The 21,384-nt window shown below is 42.6% G+C and overlaps 1 protein-coding gene across 2 annotated transcripts in view; it reads right to left on the bottom strand.

Moving 5' to 3' along the window:
• Nucleotides 1-3,047, bottom strand: part of ZDHHC14 (zDHHC palmitoyltransferase 14) — a gene marked incomplete at its 3' end in the record, with an annotated part of 110,878 nt that extends 107,831 nt beyond the window's left edge. For both annotated transcript variants that reach the window (XM_081998104.1, XM_081998103.1), the window contains exon 1: nt 2,695-3,047. In XM_081998104.1, coding sequence (XP_081854230.1) covers nt 2,695-2,945 — 251 coding nt within the window. In that variant the 5' untranslated portion in view covers nt 2,946-3,047. The remainder of the gene's footprint in view (nt 1-2,694) is intronic.
• Nucleotides 3,048-21,384: the final 18,337 nt, after the last annotated feature.

The following is a 21,384-nucleotide window of genomic DNA, read 5'->3' on the forward strand; positions in this document are numbered from 1 at the left end:
TTTATGCTCTCACGATGCCTTCCCAGGAATTAGCTCTCAAAGTCATCTCCTTCCTACTCCCTCTCTTCACTGCCAGCAACTGGGGAATGACTTGGAATATAAGTACCTATTTTCCAGTTCCCAAAACCAAAGGGGAAAAAAAAAATCCATTTACTTCAATTGTAGTAAAAAGACTGAACAATTCCAAGAACATACAGGGTATCTTCCTCTTCAATGACAGCCTTGACCTTACAGTCCAGACACACAAGGCACATGTCCATTTAAAAACCACTTTGCCCCACATGTACCCAAAGGACTGAAACATATTTCTGTCATATTCTGTAAGTAGCTGGTTAATGAGGAGCATCATAACCAAATCAGCCAAATAATCGAAGTGATACTCTAATTCAAGTTATTAACTGGTTGATAAGGAGTAACTTCAAAGTAACACTTCTTAATCAAAGAGACACCCCTCTTTTCTTTGTAATGTTAACAATCTTCTGCAGCTCAAACACCATCAACTTGCTGAATACTATTCTCATAGTCTTAAGGTTTGTTTTTTAATTAGCCTTCAGTGGATGAGTAATAATTTTCCAGTGCAAGTGCTTTTGAAAGACCAAAATCTACCTTATTATTATAAAAATGAAATATCATTGCCATCCTTTACTTTGATTTTCCTTACAAGGAGAGCGCAAGTGGTACAAGAATGACTCAAGACCAGGACACACACACAGAGAATTTATAAAGGTTTTTCCCTGCTTCAAGACTTTCGGTTAAAATAAGCACCAATTATATATAAAAGTGCTGCAGTTCGGCTAAAAATGTTGTCCATCACATACGGTTACACTGCAAATAAGCTCAAAGACATGACAGAAGTTGTAGTGTTCAACTCTGGTAGAGCACATAACTCACAGTAGTCATGAAATCGGGTGATGCACAGCTAGCAGCTCATCCTGCTTTAGCAGTTCTGAATCATGCAGCTGCAGAGAGTAAGTATTTCTGAAGGATCAAATTGTTAAAACACATGAATAAAACTGTAAATTGTGGCTTAATAAATAAGTTTTACAATCACAATTATAAAGCATTACAGTTTTGATCCTACATTTACATGCTGGTATTGGCAGGAAGTCCAGCACTTGCCCTCAGGGGCTCTGCTGAAGGTGATGAGACCGCACACAGATGCGACTGTCAGCCCACACAAAAGAGCTTCCAAAACTAGGCCTAATCATGGCAAACAGAGCAGAGTAGCACCCCGTCCTGATGCAATACTATCAGGTTACACCTTTAATACCTCTTTACAACCAGGAAAGTAAACACACTTGTATGAATACCATCGACTGTGTTATTTCAACTACTCAAAGGATATTCAAGCAGCTTCACAATGTCTGCAGAAGATTTACAATTAATAAATCCCTCTAAAGTAATCTGGAGCCCACTAAACACAATTCATCTGCTGAGCTCACATATATATTTAGCCACTGGTTACCTGCTGAGCATTTTTACCTTCTTTACTACTACCATTATTTTAAGATGGTCTACATTTAACAGGCACAATTTAACATTTGCATCTTCTTCCTTGAAGATGCCAAGAGATAAATGACCTTTGTTGTTCAACTGTACCACTTAGCAAAGTCAACAGAATTTCTAGAGACAACACTGAATCTTACTTATAAATAATAGTTCCTATTCAAGAAAATAGTAAGAGCTGTATATGTATTTTGAAGAATTTTCTCCTGCCACAAACCACAAATCAAGCTACAGTAGTTTGAAACAGGTAGAATAGCATTAACCCTTTAAAAATAATTCAATTATTACTAAGTGTTTTGGCCGTGTGAGCACCTTTGTACTTGGTGCTTTAAAACAAGTAAGTACATAAAAGTCAAACTGTATTATTCATATCAAGTGCTTAATTCTTTTTTGTCAGGCATAGTTAATTTAAGCACTCCAACATAAGTGCAAAAATCAGTATATTTGATTTGCTGTCACTGTGTGTTCACTTTATATCCATGAAAAGGACTGCTGAACATTCAAAGCAATAGAGAAAAAAGCCCCAGGAGGACACCAGAAGCCTGCTTAAAAAAACAATCCAAAACTCCAAAACAAACACAGCTTAAACTAAGACCAAACTCACATACAAGTTATCATCACAAGCAGAAAGTAATGCTGTTACCTAGTGGTGGAAAGCCAAGTACATGCAAAATTGTACAGCTTGCCTTTTTTTCTTTTTTTTTCTCCCTTGGAATTCTCATCTACAAGCTATTGAACGACTTCAAGAAGTAAAAAACCAGGCCTAATTCATAACCTAATGAAAGATATGCTTTTCTTGCATTCAGTTCTGTGACAAAAAGTCAGTATTTTTGCACCTGTCAGTTTTGATTCTCAGCAGAGTAACTGACAGACAAGATGCTACATCATTTCCTGACCATCCAAACCTGCTCTTTTACACTCCTCTTGCAATATCAGTGAGAGCTGGAAACCTGTGGTATAAAAGCACGACAACCTTAATACTCAAATTTCAGTTTCTGATAACCAAAATAGGCTCCTGTATCCCTCAGCATCTTATCAGATCATATTTCAATTATATAAACCAGCGTTAGCTGAATTCAGTCAGCATTCTCTAGGACATCTGGATAAACATGTTTAGTTTGCTTTCAGCCAGAAAATTAATAAAAAAGAGGAAGAGAAGGAAGATACAAAGACTTTAATGTCACTTACTCAAATGCAAAGAAGAGTCCACTGGTGACCAAGATGAGAACAAGAGTCAGGTAGAAGACTCCAGTCTGTCGAGCCATCATGATCCTCCCATTGCAGAAGAATTTGTTTCTTCCAGGAAACACCTCCCATTTTCTCTTGGGAGCCGATTTCTTTTTCTTATGGGGAGACTCCATGGGAGACGAAGAGCTGTGTGTGCTGATCTGACTGTATTCACAGTCTTTCATGGGCCCACTACCACCTCCAGGAGTCATCAAGAGACAGTAAAATGTGGGGAGAACCCCACCAAAAATATATACTATATATATATATATATGTGCAAATATTCTTCTGACCAAGATAACCCTCTCCACCAGCCCCAGTTAATTAAAAAAGCAAATAAAAAGATGAAAAGTCTGCTACCAGACTAGCAATAGGTGTATCATGCAAACACCAGTTAACTCTTCAGAAACCAACGCTGTCATACCAGAAACGCTGAAGAGGGATCCTTCCTTCCTCCACCAGTTACAAAACCACCATGTAGGACAATCCTTTTTAAAACAACTTATCACAAAACAAGATCAAAAATAAAAAGTAATTATAAAGCAGTTAGGCTGTCAAAAAAATTTTAGTTTTTTTTCTCAAGTTTATTTTCAAATGAGAGGGGTTGGGTTTTTTTTTCTTCTCACGCACACCCTGAGACACCTCTCCGAGGGTTAGAAGGTTGGTCAAGGCAGGGTTTAGCAATCGAGTCTATCATTCATAGAGATCTGTTATAATCCTCCTTTGCGCAGCAGATTTCACTGCTAAAAATGACCATTCCTAAAACGTTCCCTCAAGAGACACGCGTAACAAATTATTAAGCTTAAAAAGAAAAAAAAAAAAAAAGGCAAGAAAGAAACCAGGCTGCAACTCCAGCTTCCGAGAAACACTTCACGCTCTCTTCTTCCTGAAGCGGCAGCGCGGCGGGCAGCGGCCGCCGCTCCGCGCAGACCCGCGGGCGCAGGGCTCCCCGCGGGCCCCACTCGCCCTCACGGCTCCGCCGAAGGGGATTCTGCCGCGCCCGAGGCAGCCCGGGGCAGGGCCGGTCCCCGACAGACACCAGCGCCTCGGGAGCAGGTCCTCATCCTCCCTCCCCGCCGCACCGTTCCCCCGCCTCACGCCCCGCCGCCGCCGCGCTTAACCCCCGCCTCCCCCTACACCACCGGTCCCCGCCGCCGCCTCATGCTCCCCAGCGCCTCAGCCCCGCGGGGCGGGCGGCCGTGCGGAAGCGGGGTTGGGGAGGGAAGGAGCGGCAGCCTTGGCCGCCGGTGCAAGATCTTTGCCGGGACTTCTCCCTCCCTTCACCATCCCCGCCGCTCGCCTCAGGGCCGCCGCGGGCGGTCGCACGCCGCCGCGGCGCAGCCTCTCGCCCACTGCCCGCGGCGATGCCGGGCCCCCCCCCGCATCCTGCCCCCTCTCCTCGGCACAGGGTAGCAGCTTCCCGCCGGCCTCCCTAGTTTCGCTGTGCTTTTGCCCGGAGCAAGGTGAGAAAAACGCCCGGCTCCCGCTCCGCGAGCCAGGGAGCGGCGACTTTCTCTCCCTCCTACCCCCTTGTTTTTGTTTTTGGAGCCTCTATCCCGGTTTCTCCCCAGCAGCCAGACCCAGAAGCAGCAGCTGCCACCTCTTCATCTTTAGGGGGAGGCGGTAACCACCGCGGGAGGAGCGGGGGCAGGCGGTGAGGGACGGGACCCCCCGCCGCGGGCGGGCAGGCGGTCAGTCACTCGGTTCCCAGCGAGAAGGCTGGCAGGTACCCCCCCCACCGGCCCCGGCCGGGACTCCGCGCCGCCGGTCCGGCCCAGCCCTCTCTCCAGCAGCTGGAGCGCGGCGACAGCACTAACTCTTCCCCATCACCGCCTCCGCAGGCAGCCGCCCGCCGGGCGGGCTGGAGGCGCCGGGGACCGAGCCGGGCGGCGAGTGCTCTCCGCTGCAGCCCCGCTCCCGCCGGCTCAGCCCTCGCCTTCCCCCGACCCACGCAACCAAACGCCCGCGCGCCGCCCCCGGCACGCGCGCACGTAGACACGCGCCGCCGAGCCGCGAGCGATGTCTGCCGTCAGCCCCGGGCGGCGGCGGCCCCGTCCTCCCCTACTCCAGCTGCCGGGCCGAAGGCGAACGAGTTGTGCGGGTGAGCGATAGGGAGGGAGAAACCCCGCCCCCGCGGCCCGACCTAGCGGGACCAGCCTCCCGCCCCGTGCACGCTCAGACACGGACGCTCAGGGGCGCGCCCCTCCTCCCGCTGGGAGCTGTAGTTTCGCTCCTCCGCTTCCGCAAAGCGGCCCCGCAGGCGGGAGGGCAGTGGGAGGGACTACAAGCCCCAGCATGCTTTGCGAGACGTCCCGGCTGGAGGGGGCGGAGCGAGCCCGCCGGGCAGCGCGGGAGCGCCGACAGGGCCCGGTGCGAGGCGAAGGCGGAGCGGAGCGGAGCAGGGCGGGGGGAATGCCCCGACGGCTGCCGAGACGGCGGTTGTTGCCCCATGCTGGGCATGAGGCGGCTTCACTCGCTCCGGCTGTGCCCCGCGCCTCGCGCCGGCCGCAGGGCCTCGTTCCCCCGAGGCAGCCCTGCCTTCCCACCGGCCCTCCCCCGCGGGCTGGGCACGGCCGCCGTTGGCGTTTGTGTGTGGGCTTGTATTTCAGCCAGGCCTGAGAGCCGGGGCTGCAGCCCCTGATCCACTCAGCTGGAAGCCACGCTGCGCCACCGCGGCTCCCTGGTCACCCAGCGTAACCAGAGGCTCTTCTGTCCCAACTACCAGAGTCCTCGGCTGCACGGGTGAGATGGGCCGACAGGCGGCTGTCCCTTTTGCTCATACATGCAAACGTTTCACTGCTTTAGCGGTGGCATCCGTATGCTCCATTACGTTGCTGGAAGAAATGGACATGTCCACGAAGGCTGAGATGTTCGTACAGACCCTTACTCTGTCATGACTTTGTGAGGCACACCCCAGAAAGGTACAAGCCACGAAGGAAAAGCTTTTCCAGAAACACAATCCTGCACCAAGCCCTTGTTGTACAGTACAGCCCCCGTGCGAAATGGCACCAGTGGCAGGGTGACCTGCAGAAAGCCCGGGGAGAGAGGCTTCCCACAGCTAAGGCAGAACCACTCTCAAAGCTGCTTGCAGTTGTTTCTATCTAGTACGTTCTCCATGAGCATCCAAAGAAGAGCTGGTGAAGGGTCTTGGAGAAAAGTCTTATGAGGAGCGGCTGAGGGAACTGAGCCTGGAGAAGAGGAGGCTGAGGGGAGACCTTATCGCTCTCTACAATTACCTGAAAGGAGGTTGTAGCGAGGTGGGTGTCAGTCTCTTCTCACAAGTAACGACCGATAGGACAAGAGGAAATGGCCTCAAGTTGTGCCAGGGGAGGTTTAGATTGGGTATTATGAAAAATTTCTTCACCGAAAGTGTTATCAAGCATTGGAGCAGGCTGCTCAGGGAAGTGGTTGAGTCACCATCCCTGGAGGTATTTAAAAGACATGTAGATGTGCTTAGGGACATAGTTTAGTGGTGGACTTGGCAGTGTTAGGTTTGCAGTTAGACTCAATGATCTTAAAGGTCTTTTTCAACCTAAATGATTCTATGAACTGCTAGAGATAAGCAGGCATGCACAATGCTAATAAGGATTTCACTTTGACACATCTTTGACAGAGGTTTGCAACTTACTAGCACAGCTGTGTAACCTACAGAGAATGGACTAGTTTGGGACATGCAGTAGGAATCAACCCTCAGTTCAACAAACCCAAAAGTATACTGAACAAATTTCTGGAAGAAGTTCAGGTATATTACAGTCAGTCCACATCTTTCATGGTTGAATGTTGTCCTAGCAGAGACACCAAAAACACAGCGTGAGGATGCAGCTGGGTTCTTGTGCATTGGCAATGTGTTTTCTGTTTTCATAATTCCATTTCTAATTTTGGAATGGAATATTTATCCCTTTAATTTAATATGATAATCTAATTCTTTATCCATAAACAGTGCCTGATAACAAAGGAACCGTGGAACAGACTGACCAGCACTGGGTACTCCCCCTTCCTTGGAGGAAATTAATTACTTTGGTAACCAAATTATACAGACTAGCCTGGTAGACACTCTCCTGGTGAGTCTATGATGCATTTTATTGATACACAACATTAATTTTGGAAATGTTTGCCACATGGGAAAAATATGTAAGGGTGTCTCGCTCTGCAAGGTGTAAAGGAGTAATCCTTTGGCTAGTAGGCAGCAAGATGTAAAACCAGTTTCTGATATCATCTCCTGTGCAAATGCATTGGCATCTTTTTTCCCTACATGTAATACATACTGCTGCATTATTCTTTTCTGTCTCTTCCTCCTCCTGTAGTGCCTGTTGTCAACAGTTTGCCTGCTGTCTCATAACTTAGATATCACAGCATTTTTATTCTTTGAAATGTTCTTTATAAACAGCTGATAACTTTTCTTTCTATCTTCATGAATACAGCATCAATATATGCCAGCAGAAGAGTGCTGACAGAAATTTCCTGGTTCACTGACAAGCATTTTTAGTCTTCATCAGGTTTTTATTAGCATATTGCTGGAGATGTGTCTTCAGTGCCTTGACAATATTAATGCCTGTATAATGTCAAATGGCACTGTTCTCTCCTAAAATTATGAAATATTTTAGACAATCGCAAATAGAGCAAACAGTTTATGTAAAAATGTCACTGTTGGCTTATCTTCACAGGTAGCACTCAGGCTAATTTCAGAAACACACTTCAGAAGCAAAACATTTGTAAACAATATCAGCACCTTGTTCAAGCTGCTGGCTTACTCCACAGTATTTCCTTGGGTTTTAAGAAGTTATGGTTGGGAAGTGAACTTCAGTCATATTAATTGAAAGAAATACATAAAGGAATTTGAGGAGTGCCTGGAAGAATAATTCTAAAAGTCAAACTCAGAGAACAAACACACTTTTACTTTCAATAGTGAATCTACTTTGATTTTAACAGGATCAGCCAGTGCCACACATTGTATTTTTCACATGATAGCCTGTTCTAGTCCCTAATCAGTACCAGTACTGCATTGGAATGCAGAGTATTATTGAAGTCCTTTTTGCAAACATTATGAACACACTATCAACACCTCTTTAAAGGTGCTTTTAAAACACTTTGAAAACTCCCCTACAAAAAAGACTATATACAGCTAATATTTCACACAATTTAACATTATTATTGAAAGCATTTGTTATCATTTATTCACAACATTAATGAAAATTGGTTTGAGGCACTGAATAGATTAAATCTTAAATGCAGTAGGTAGGACAAATATTCTCTCTTCATAAAACTTTGTAGGACCAGCTGTTACAGTACGTGCCCTTTTGATTTCTTGTTTGTGACTCAGATTGTTCTCGTACAATAGATGAATATGTTGCAGCAAAATTACTTAGTTTAAAAAAACAGACAGACTATCTTTTTGACAGGAAAATGCTAATGAAAGAGCTGTTGCTACTGAAAGTTGCTATCTTTTACCCTGTCTGCAGTGTGGAGGTGTCATGAGGGCAAGTCTTAAAACAACAGGGAAGCTAATTTGCTGAGATGACACGTCACCTTACATATATAGATCATCTGTTACCACGCTTCATGACAGAATCTGCTTGATTATGCTGGAAGCATTATCAGATGAAGTACTTAAGTAAGTGATTAAATAAACACAAACTAGCAAACTGTAGCATTTTGGACATAAGATATCTGTACTCCACACATCCTATACTGCCAAACCAATTGCTTTTTACTTCCAACCAAAAAAAGGGGATGAAGTGACAGGTGTTGAACTGAAAGATCTTCTGCTATTCTTACAGGTGGAAAGAAAGTTAGGCACTGCTGTGGACACATTTTCTAGGCACATTTTCCACATCTTTCACAATGAATTTTGAAAAATGAATTTTGAAAAATTTCAAACAAAGTAGCAATAATACCATTGTCATGCTGAAAGACAGAGACACTGAAAGTAGCCTTGCAGGTCCAGACTTGCTGAATACTACTGAAGTACATCATACAGGCCAGTTTACAATGTCAACAGCACATAATGCTAAGAGTTTTCTACAATATACCTGTTTTCCTGACCAAATATTTTTCTCTAATGTTTTTCAGAAGTAACCTCTCCCTGTACCACTGCATGAACAGTGAGCCATCATTTTAGAGTCTTACCAATACCAACTATTCATTTTGTACTTACTTTCCTTGAAAAAGGTTTTGGATAAACTAGAAATATTACATTTCATAAAAGTTGGCAGGAAGAGAGAGTGAGAATGCACAGCAGAATCACTCTCTAAGGAATCAAAAAATAAAGAGGTTTTCATTACAACAATACAATCAACTTAAGCAGGTCCAAAAAGCTTTTAAGTCTCTTAAGTCTTGCTTTTGAAAGACTAAGATGACTAGGCATTTATTGTACATCCTTCCAACAAAGTGTAACATATACTACTTCTCTGCAGTATGGGAGTTAAGCAGGCAAGAGGAGGAAAGAGAGCTTTTTCATGGCAAGCTCTAGAGACCAGAATCAATTTTGTATTTACATTTTTCCACTGCATGTTAAAACCATATCTCTTGATTTGGGTGGCTTTTTTTAGTTTTGAAGCATTAGAAACACAGTTCTTTATAATTTAGAAACCTGAAATGGCTTAATCATATAGAGTCTGGAATATTATATAGTTTTTCAACTCATAACTTTAGCTTCTTACCATATAGCTTCATTGCTTTGGATGGAAATCAGAATCTATGGATATTTTAATTTATTCCAGGAGAATAAAATGAGACTTCTCCTTAAAAATGCAATCAAAATCCAGTTTTCAGAATCCACCAAGCTTCCCTGATCAATGACTGCTTCCAAAGCCCAGGAGAGACTGTCTCAAAATCTTACAATTTAAACTGAAAAAATAAACACGAGCATTTTGTGAAGTCATTATTTTGGTATTTTAACCCTATTTAACATTTCTTCTTGCTCTAATTTGAGTGAAGGAAAGGAAAAAATCTTTCATTCTGGGAAGCTGACACAGAACATGAGCCAACCAAAAGAAAAGGCCAGGAAAGTACCGTTACATGAGGAAAAAACCCCAAATTTTCCAGTGTTATCAGTCTTGGAGCACATCAAACATTCCCTCACTGGAGCCAGGAAATAATTTTCCTCAGTCTTACATCATGTAGAGTACACTGCTAAAACAGTGGACTGAATTACAGTTTCTTTGATGTTTTGCTTCCTTGTGAAGAATCTTGTATTCATCACTGCTTGACACAGAACACCGTCTTTATACTTCAGTGAAGGTCAGGCATCCACATTGCTGATTCTTGATTAACACAGTTCATACAGCTTTATCCTAATCCCAGTTCATCAAACCAGTACTTTTTCTTCAGTAAACTTCCTCTTTAAAACAACATTTATTTATTTTTTTCACAACACATACAGGAAATGAACTTAGCACTTCAGAGAAATGAAGTGTATGTATGCTCATGGGTCATGCCCATCTGTACTCTTCACAGCACATCTGCTTTCCGATTTGTGTGTTTCTCCATTGCTAAACTTCTTATTGAGCCAGGCCTCATTTTTGTGTTCAGCACAATAAATATAAAAACAAGTATCTGTGTGAGCAGTGGATGAAACGGACCTGGAGGGTAGCAGTTGTCCTGTCCTCTCCTCTACTCAGACCCTTCAACCCTCTCCCTTGCAGCCTCTCCACTGTTCATTGGGCCTTTTTCTGAACTGTCTTGGTACAAAAGTATCGTCAGAAATAGAAAACTATTCACTTTTTTTTTTCACTGAGTTAATTTTCTGCCACTTTATCATGCTGAAATGACTCAGCAAAGGAAATGACAAAGCATCCAGGACTGGTGCAAAGGAGGAGTGGAACACATTGCCCAGGGAAAGGGAAGTGAAAGAGGAAAGGCTTTTCCTCTTTATAAATATATATAATATAAATTTAAAAAGATATAAAATCAAGGCAGAGAGTAGGACTGTAGGCAGCAGTTAGAATGGTCTAGGCTGCCACTGAACTTCAGGCTCAACCAGACGTGCTTGTGGACGCATCCCATAGGTGCAAGAGCTGTCAAAAAGTCAGAGGAGACAACAAGCAGCTTAAAGACAGAAAAGGAAGGGAGAGCAGGACCTTTCCCTCTGGCAGTGGTGGACTGTTAGATGAGCTCAAGCCATCTCACTATGACTTGCTCAGGATGGTAATACATTATCATAGAATTTTTGGGTTGGAAGGGACCTTTAAAGGTCGTCTACTCCAGCCCCTCTGCAATGAGCAGGGACATCTTCAACTACATCTGGTTGCTCAGAGAGCCCCGTCCAGCCTGATCTTCAATGTTTCCAGGGATGGGGCATCTACCACCATTCTGGGCAACCTGTGCCAGTGTTTCACCACCCTCATTGTCAAAAATCTCTTCCTTAGATCTAGCCTAAATCTACCCTCTTTTAGTTTAAAACCATTACGCTTTGTCCTATTGCAACAGGACCTGCTAAAAAGTCCAATAATAATTACATTTTAAAAAAATTAAATTACATAAATAAAAATAATTAAAATTAAATTAAATTAAATTAATTAAATAAAAAGTCCAATAATAAAAGAACAATAATGACCAAGTTCTTTTGACAGCGTGGCATTAATTTGTCTTCCTTCCATTGATTTTCAGGAAACTTTTGAGAATTTAATTATACTTGAAACTTCTACTCTTTCCTATTCAGCCGAGCAAGTTCCAGAGTCTTTCTTTGGGGAGATAAGGAGAGTTTGATTGACACTGTAAACAATTGCATAAGTCTATTCCCATAGGAAACAAAACAAGAAAATGATAAAATATACACCTACAAATGGTCATGTAATTAAAAGGATGCTGTCAACTGCAATTATTTTAATTAACCAATTAAAATAGTAAAATGTTTCAGGATAGAGTTCTTCACCCAATATATCCTTGTGTAAAAGAATATCCCTTTTACAGCTGTGTCATTTTTTCTCCTTGTTTCTTACTTGGGTCTATAGAAGGAACTGGACTCCTGGACTGGACTGGAAAGGGACTGGAAAGAATAACCACAAATATGCTCCAGTTTATCTCATATACAACCTTTTTGCCCCCCTCTGTGTATGTTTCCTGGCTGCCTCTTCCTTTCTCTTCTCCGCTGTCTCAGCAAACAGCCACTTACAGTACTGTGGGAAAGTAGGAAATTGTGCTTTGCAGTGGAGTGCAGGGAAGTGATGCCATCCAGCTCATGCAGGAGCATGACACTCATTTTGAGAAAAGCCTTCTTTATAATTATAGTCATGGGCTGTTTCACTGTTTTGAACTACACACTTTGAGCATTTACAGCAGAACCATCCATTGCTGCCAGTGGAATACATCCATAATGTGTGTTTTTATGGATTAACACAAAATACATAATAGTTTTCCTGGAGGAATTAGGCAATTAGAGACTTTTGAAAATCCCAGAGGGGGGCTATCTGCATCATTAAACACTTAACTAGGCCATCTCAAAATGGAGTTAACTGCTTTTGAAAATCTCTTTAATGCTTCATTGTCACAATTCAGCATCATTAATAGGGAAGATTTAGTATTATATCATTGCTTTTCTCTTGTTTCTTTCTTTTCTTTCCCATACTACTTTTCTTCCCTTCAACTTGTTTCTGTGTCTCTTCTACACCCACCCTCTCCCACTGCATATACTTTCTTTCAGCAAACAGCAATGTTGGTCTTGGGTTTCGTACCCACCCCTCTTTACCACCTTCCTACCATAAAACAATGAGCAAAAAGAATAAGGGAGAACAGGTCATTTTACACCTTTCAGAGCTACTGTTTTCAGGACAGTAAGCCATGACAGACTCAGGGGTGCAGCACTGTAAGACTGAATTAATTTCAAATTTGGAAGGCCGAGGTTCCTTCCCTTCCCCCCCTCCAAAAGAGGATAAAAAAATTCTTTCATTTACTTGATAATTCATACTTTGTAGAATCTGAATATTCAATAAGCTCTGTATACAAAGGGCTAGATATGACTCATGAATCATATGGCTGACAACACTGCGGTAGAGAAAGGAAGTCTGACAATCAACAGAATTGTGATACTGATCATACACAAGTGTGGTCAGAGGCATAAACCACAAACATTTTCCCGCTATTTTTGTTCCTTTATTTACTATAGTGATTATTCCCATATTTCTGTAAACACTTAAATGGATGGGCTTTGCTCTGCTCAGAAGCTTGTAACCAACTAGGTATGTGTTTATGGCACCAGAGTTTTAACAATTACTTCTACTACTAGCTGATGCAACATCTTCTGATGGAAATGTGATTTTCACTTAATAAATGTATATTTCATATTGCAGTCAATGTAAAGGCTCACTTTTAAGTGTTCTCAGAAGTTTGCCAGCCTCATAAGACATATTTATGTTTTAAGATTATAAGCCATTCATTATTTTAACCAATAATTATTCTTCAAAAAATTCAAGAACTTCTTATAAGAATAGGTATGGGATTATTTGTATGGCTAAGAGGTTTTGGCCAAGATTCTGAGAATGACTTGTAAAGGCTTTAGAACATATGCTTTTTACACCCAAACAGGAGAATGAGTTTATAAATCTGAATTTTTGTAGAATTAGTTTATACTAATCTACTGGCATTCAAATAAATGAATTCTGATGAGCAAATGGCAGTCTGCGGTATAATCACATCTTAAACCAATAAAACTGTAACCAGCAAATCCAGGAAATCCATTCAGAAGCCTAAAGAAAATTATTCATGCAACAAATAACATGCAAAGATTAGTCTTGGAGGTATTATGAATTGGTATATTTTATTTGATTAAAAGGAGTGCAAGTATAGAATACTAGTGGGAATGTAGCAGAAAAAAATCTTAACTTCAGAAGAAGTGAGGTTGGGAGAAAAATTTAAACTCAGACTTGATTTAAAAACAACAAAAGTGTTTACCAGTAGCCAGAGTTCCCCACAGTGTGAAATCCATGTATTCATTTGTACCATAGGTGTGTGTAAGCAGACATTGGAGAAATCTTTTAACTTTGACTATAGTGGTGTGCACTCAGCTCGCTTTCCTTCCAGCTCAGAGCACATGAAGGGGACCATCTTAATTCAGTTGCCTCTCAGTCACAGAGCCCCAGGTGACCAGTAATATCAGAAGGAAAGAGGGCAGGAAGGGAACACTTGTGTAAATATCTGAGCTTGAAGAGCTTCAGTTACTAGTAAGTAGGCTCCCCTTTTAACTTTTAGATAAAGACAGATATTCACATGTGGAAATTTATAAAGTGGGCTTACACATAGAAGAAGGAAGTCTCCAAATGCCCATAGTGAGAAGCCTGAATCCTTCATGCAAACAGCATTGGCACTGGATGCCTCAGAGATGGTGAATACCTGGTAAAGTTTATGGCTGAAGCTTCAGGTGGCTGCTCAGAGCTGAGGAGTAAGGGCAGAGGACATCAAGAGGGGAAAAGTCTGGTATTCACTGCCCATGGGAGAAACTGCAGGTGGATTTTTATGGATACTTTACCCAGAAGGAGCATCCTAGAAGGGGAAATCATCTGTAAATACTTGCATTTTTCCACTTCCAAAGATAACTGCAACTAGGAAAGATTCCTCCACAGAGAAATGCTAACAAGAAGCAAATTACTGGTAGCATGGACGGGCAGGTGATGGGGATTTATGAGAACTCAATTTAGCTTCCATTTTTTGTGATTCTCATCCAGGCCAACTGGTTCAGACTAGCTTTTGGGATGCAGGTCAAAGCTAGGGCTTTCCTAGCAGACTAGCTTCATCCTTCACATTCAGAGAAAGCATATTTTAGTGCAAAATCCATCCCATGCTTCTTTTATCTGCATACCACAGCCCTGTCTATTATGCATTATGCACAACGCGCAGCAATTGTGTGCTTTAACCACAATACCTAACCACAACATGTTGCTCAGAATAAGCCTAACACACATTGGTAACCTTTGCATAGCCTACACTGCAAACATACCCCACCTGCTGTTATTTTGCTCGCTGCAGCTGCCATTGTACCTGCTCCTTTTGCAACAGCTCAAGAAACCATGACAGCATCTCGGGCCTCTCCTGAGCCTGCCTTGGCCAGGTAAGCCAACTCTAGATGTCACATGTCAACACCTTGCAGAAACCCCTAGACTTATATGAAATATATTTTTTTTCCAAGGACTTCATAACTTAGGAGGTTTTGCATATTGGAAACTAACATTCCCTGCGGCACCATGTTATGGTCTGTATCTGGGATGAGCAGTAGATAATCAAGAATTCTTGGCCACAGGAAACCACATGCAAGATACCTGTCTCAGTTAGCACCTGCCATTCAGCACTAGCATTCTGGGCACCATGCATATTCAGGAGGCATCTGGTACAGTTTAACTTCAGCAAATCCAAGGTGGGTCTATTTGCAGTCAAGATCTTCAAAGCCATTCTCCACAGCCTGTACCCTCATATAATCTTCATCAACACTGAAAATATTGTCATCTCTTTTTCCCAGTGTGGACTCCCCTGTTGCAAGGAACAAAAGACAGGATTCACATTCCCACAGGCTGTGTCTACACAGTTCTTATAACTACACTAAGAGAAAAACTATCAGTCATTGTCAACTCTCCACTTTTCCAGAGTGGGTAGCTGGCACTCTCTACCCCTCTGCAGAACCTGTGTTTATTTCAGGCACTGCAGCTTTTTTATCTTGGTTGAAGTGCCCGAACGCAGCCAAGCTGCATACATGCAGTGTTGGGAGGGACTATGCACTCAGCTTGCTGACCACGTGGCCTGCCAGGATACAGGGGATTCTAATTTCCCATGTTCTGTGAGAATCCCTATGGCCAGATGCATCTCATACCATCTCTGTATGAGGGGGTTGGTGAACCCTTCAATGTGGATTAGCGCCGTAAGATTATGTCTTTCACTCTATCTGTATCCATCTCAGCTCTGCTGCTGCCTCCAAGCAATCCTGAGCCCTGGGATGGCAGGCAAATGTGTTAGCAACAGTACAGCCTCACAAGCACCACCTGGGTCTGTGAGGCCAGAAAGGCACTATTTTAATTAATGTTCATTCAAACCAGTGCTCACAGGGCAGAATTTTTGTCTCCATACATAACTCAACAAAAGCACTAATTTCCTTCCTTCCTCTGCACCTCCTCAAGAAAACAAAAGCAAGAGTTTCCTGTCCCTCTTTATACAAGAAGACCAAAAAAACCCTATCCCCCCACTTCCTTTTTCCACTTCCTTCCAAAACCATGAAAAGCACCAACCTACCCAAACCATAAAACTCCCCATCTTCTTAACACCACATAAACTTAATGTCTCTCCTGCCTCTGAGAATTTGGCAGGCTCTTTGCAAAGGTCAATGGTCAGGCTTGTGCCATGAAAGGCTTATACAAGAACAAAACCCAAGTGTTCTCAGGCAGATTGACAGTATCTTGCTGCTTTGCTACCTGCTCCATACCCTCTCCAGACAGAGGCAGCCCACATTCCCTGCCATCTCTCTCGAGGAGGCCAGCTGTGGAGTTGAGATGAGGGAAGTAAATACTTGCCTTCCAAGGCCTTACTCAAAACAGAAGGCAAGCAGAAAACTTTAAATAAAAACATATTATAAAATACTTGTAGATCTGTATATAAAAATATTTCTCATGAGTAGAAGAGTTGTCCATAATCAACCCCTCAAATGAAATAAAACCAAGTGCTTATCTGTTAAGTCTTCCTCTAGTGTTATATGCAGACCATTTCAGTGGAGAGGCACTGAATTCTGCAACCATGAATAAGGGATGCTCAGGATGGAATTGTTTGGGTTCTTTCTGTTGCTTGATGAGCTGACAGGGTATGTGGCTCCTCCTTGGATGAGGTTTTAACGGGTGAAAGTCAGAAGGTGCCTGAACAGCTTTGGAAGGACCTGTCATTCCAGTAATGAAGCACTCTGACCCTGCTAGTGGGTGAGATGCTGGTGCATGTCTCATCTCCATCAGGATCCACCATTGCCTTGACAGCACTTGTCTGTCACAGCTTGGCAGCCTGCTCTGGGCAGCAAGCAGATCAAAAACCTTGTATTGATGCATGCAGACATCTTGCCCACATCTTCCTCAGTTTCAGTAGAGAAAGTGAAAGAGGACGGGGTGATTCAGGGATTATTTCCCATGGCTTTATTTGCAAGTGCAGGAAACAGGTTTTTGCAGTGATGCAAGGGTGTGATAACCAATGGTCTGTTGAATCCCCAGTGTGGCTTGGAGCTCTTCATATCACAGCACAGTCAGGGAGGGGAGAAGAAGGGAGATCTTCAGTTCTGTATTTCTTTGAAAAATGGCACCTGCCTGGAACATGCTGTTTGCAGTATTGAGAGATACTGTGAAAGCAGAGGCTTCTCTTCCATGTGGGAACAGACCACATAGATCCTGGAGTCCAGCAAGTGCCTGACAGGTATCTTCAGCAGCTGTCAGGTTGAAGATTTATCTGAAGCACACCTAAGATGGATCCATGTGCGTATGGAGTGCAATTCACACAGTATGTGGATGAAATTAAACTTTGGGAGAGGACATCAACATGAGACAGCTGGAAACATAGGAGCGCTGTAGCAAGAATCATAGCTGGTCCAAAACTGTGTTGTTTTGAGTCAAATCTTTGATCATTAAATGCTTTGTCTCTATTGACTGGTTGAGAACTGAAACAGAGTTGAAGATGCTCCATCTTATATGAATAGCAGCCAAACATGGGGAGTGCAGAGGCATGCCTTCTATAGATACTCACATTTCTCTCGTCTGGACTGAGAGGACATAGGTACTACATAGCTTGAAGAACGAAATACAGCTGGCAAGGAAGTAACTCTTGTGCTAGGTGAGGATTTGAACCAAGTGTTTATTATAACAGCATGTTTTGAAAAAAAGGAAATGTTCAGAAGACTGAGTTTTCAAGAGAGAAAGGAATTCACTGGAGTGACGAAGGATCTTGTCCAGATCTTGTAAAATTCAATTTAAAAAAAGAGAAATTTTATGATTTGTAAAAATCATGAAAATTGATTACTTTTTTTGAAAGCACTCTCTTTGAAAAGAGAGAACACTATCTTTTCAATATTGAATTAGAATGGGAATAATACATTTTAATAGGTAAGGCCTTTAAATTTTGGATTTTAACACAATCTTTTGCACTTTAATTAAAAAGCTACTAAGCTGTATTAATTTTGTAAGTAAAAGGCAAAGTTCCTCGCATCCCTAGGAACGCCATTTGATTGCACTGATTCTTTATATAATGAACTATCTTAAATTCATTGTATCAGGGGAACATACTACTTTTTTGTTGTAACATTTAGGAAATCAGAATGAATTATATTGATCAACAAAGACCTCCTTAAAATCTTAGAAAGCTTAGCTAACTAGAGGAGCAATTGTGTCTCTGGCTGCAGCTCTTCACTGTTTTGGAGTGCTTGCTGGATCCAGTGGTGGAGGTGACATACTGCTTAGAAAAAAGGCAAATTAGATCACAACCTACATAACAGGTGGCCATCATCTGCATGGCCAAGTGCCACTTTTATGCCCCCAAATGCATCTGTGGTCAGACCATGTTTTCATGTCTCTGTCCACCCAGGGCAATACATGCCACAACCCTGGCATTTAGAAAGTTGTCATGGTTTAACCCCAGCCAGCAACCAAGCACCACACAGCTGCTCGCTCACTCCCCCCACGGTGGGATGGGGGAGAGAATCAGAAGGGTAAAAGTGACAAAACTCGTGGGTTGAGATAAAGACAGTTTAATAGGTAAAGTAAAAGCTGCTCACACAAGCAAGGCAAACCAGGAATTCATTCACCACTTCCCGTCAGCAGGCAGGTGTTCAGCCATCTCCAGGGAAGCAGGGCTCCATCACACCTAATGGTTACTTGGGAAGACAAACGCCATCACTCCGAACGTCCCCATCCTCCCCCTTCTTTGCCCCAGCTTTACATATTGAGCATGACATCATACAGTATGGCATATCCCTTTGGCCAGTCTGGGTCAGCTGTCCTGGCTGTGCCCCCTCCCAGCTTCCCATGCAACCCCAGCCTGCTCGCTGGCAGGGCAGCATGAGAAGCTGGACAGTCCCTGACTGCTCAGCAACAACTGAAAACATCAGTACATTATCTACATTTTTTCCTCCCAAATCCAAAACATAGCCTCACACTAGCTTCTATGAAGAAAATTAACTCAATCCCAGATGAAGCCAGGACAAAAGTTCAGAATCAATCTCTTATTTTCTGTCAAAGACAAAACTAAGGAGACTCTTTTCAGCTGCTACTTCTTTCTTGCCCCTCTGCTTCACATTAGACAGGAGTACTCTTTTCTGTCTGAGGGAGAGGGAGGGAGAGGGAGGAAGGTTGCTTTCCTCCACACCTGCAAATTCCTCTAGTCCCTGGCTGAGCTGAAAGCATTTTAAATGTCAGCTGTGAATCAGAAACCCTAGACTGGTTGTTTGCATGTCTGCCTCCTTGTTTCACCAAGTAGGTTCAGCTGACCTTCTAGGTCTTCCAGGGGTTCATATACCCTGTAACAGGGCAAACCATCCATGTTTGCCCACTAGGACATCAGATTTAATAAAATCTGTCTGATATGCATGCATCCGACATACATGCACATGTACAAACTCCACACCAGCCATGCACAGACAGGCAGAGCAATGCCCCCACCTGACCTTCCAACCAGCCAGCCTTCCATGGGGCTGACAAAAACACCTTGGGAGCTACCTCCTGACCCAAGAGCTTATTATAAGATCAGGGACATAGTTTAAACCAGATATCAGAGAGTTGTAAATCCTGACGTAAAAAAAGAGTAATCATACTTTCACCTCAGTGAATGCGGCAAAGCATTCTGAAACGCTGTATTCCTGTTTCTTTCTCCGGCTCCTCATTTTATCCACTTCATAGCTGTTATTAGTGTTAACCTTGTGAACAAAGCGAAGAGGCTTGGAAAAGAAAATCTGCAGAGGGTGAAGAAAATATACAGCATTTTTCTGGAGAACAAAAAGCACCATCCTATGAACACAGAAGGAGATGAGATGTCAGTGGTTAGTTTTAAGCTTTATTTCTGCTCTAAACCCAAAGACCTCTTTATAGCCTAATAGAATTATAGACTCGAGTCTACCATTAATAGCATGCATGGCGCCAGTGTAATAAAAAATGGAAATTCATTGTCCAAGAATGATTTATGAAGTTCAGTAATTTATGTCAGAGTTTCCACAACATTATACTTCTCAAAAAATCTCAGATCCAACTAACAGTACTCAGTTAGACATTGATCCTTTAATGAATGTGTATACTTTACTGATTTTATTTTGGCAATGTTACAAGCATGGAAGAGAGAAAATATATGCAGTAAAATATTCAGCAACATTTCTAATCTGCTTTGTACGTGGTATCTGTAAGATAGTAATTTAATCTTTCCACCCTCTGGGACAAATACATACCATGGAACATGTAAACTGCTGAAACAATACACATTTTTTAATACTGAGTTCAGCAGAATACGTAATAAATAGATGTGAAGAAGCAAAGATCAGATTTGAGGATCATTTTAGCAATAGGCTTTATTTCAGATCTATAACCATTAATAAAAATAATGCATAGAAAATATTAATTAACCCATTTTTGACCATTTGTGTCTTTGTAGCGCGGCACAAAGTGAGCTTACTTACTTTTTTTTAACCACGTACATTTAGTTTTAATGGTTCAGCTCTTCTTCAGTCATCAATAGGGAGCCTTGTTACTATGGTGACAGACAGATGGATGAGTGCGATGTTTAGAGAGATGCAGTAGTGCCAAATTTTTATATATACAGTAAGCACTAATGCACTGCACACGCAGGAGGACATGCATGCAGAAAATCTCAGGGACAGTCTGCCATATGCACAGAGAGGGCCTTGACACAAAACTCCCAGTATCATTTGACGGAAAGCGGCCATCTATCTCCCACTTACGCCCTTCAAAAATACCCTGTTCGCGTCATGGACAGTTGCGCTAGAAACTTAAAACGTATGTCTAATAAGGCCTGTTGGAAAGGGTCGCTGTCAACACCTAATGTGTCAGCTGCATGTATTAGGTCATGAGGCTACTGGTCATCTTAGAACGATTATCTATAATCCACTTCTTGAAATGCAGTCTGTCACCTTCAGCTGAGACCTTTGCATTTGCCTGTTTATTTTATTCATTGCAGGTCTCACTAGTGAGAAAGAAATGCGAGGTATACAAAAATCATAGGATTTTCACAGAGCACAAATAGATTTAATGTTGAGTAATTCTTCTTAAAACTTTCACACTTCCTTCTCTTTCAAACCTTAATGACCTGCACCTTCCTTGCCCATCTCACCCCCTTCCCTAGAGCTGCTAATGAGCTTTCCTGTTTTCAAAGTATTAACTTAATGGTTTGTCTTGCAAAAATCCTCAGATGGAGATGAAATTATACAGGAAGGAAATGTGTGACAGTTACGCTATGAATCCCTGTCATTTACACTGTGAATCCCCTGTGCTCGTAGAACTAAGAGATTATGCTTGTTACATAGTTTTATTTTATTAAATGTTAATTTAATTTTATTTTTACTTTACTTTATTCTCCATGCAACATTTGAATCATTTTATTGATGCCAAACATCTTCACTGCACAAACCCGTCATAACTGCTAAATTGAGTAAAAAGTCAGGCATTTTTAAAAGACAGTTTGACCTGCTGACGGAAATTCTGGCACAAA

Source organism: Phaethon aethereus (assembly GCF_964289735.1).
Source record: "Phaethon aethereus genome assembly, chromosome: 3".
In the NCBI taxonomy this organism is placed as follows: domain Eukaryota; kingdom Metazoa; phylum Chordata; class Aves; order Phaethontiformes; family Phaethontidae; genus Phaethon; species Phaethon aethereus.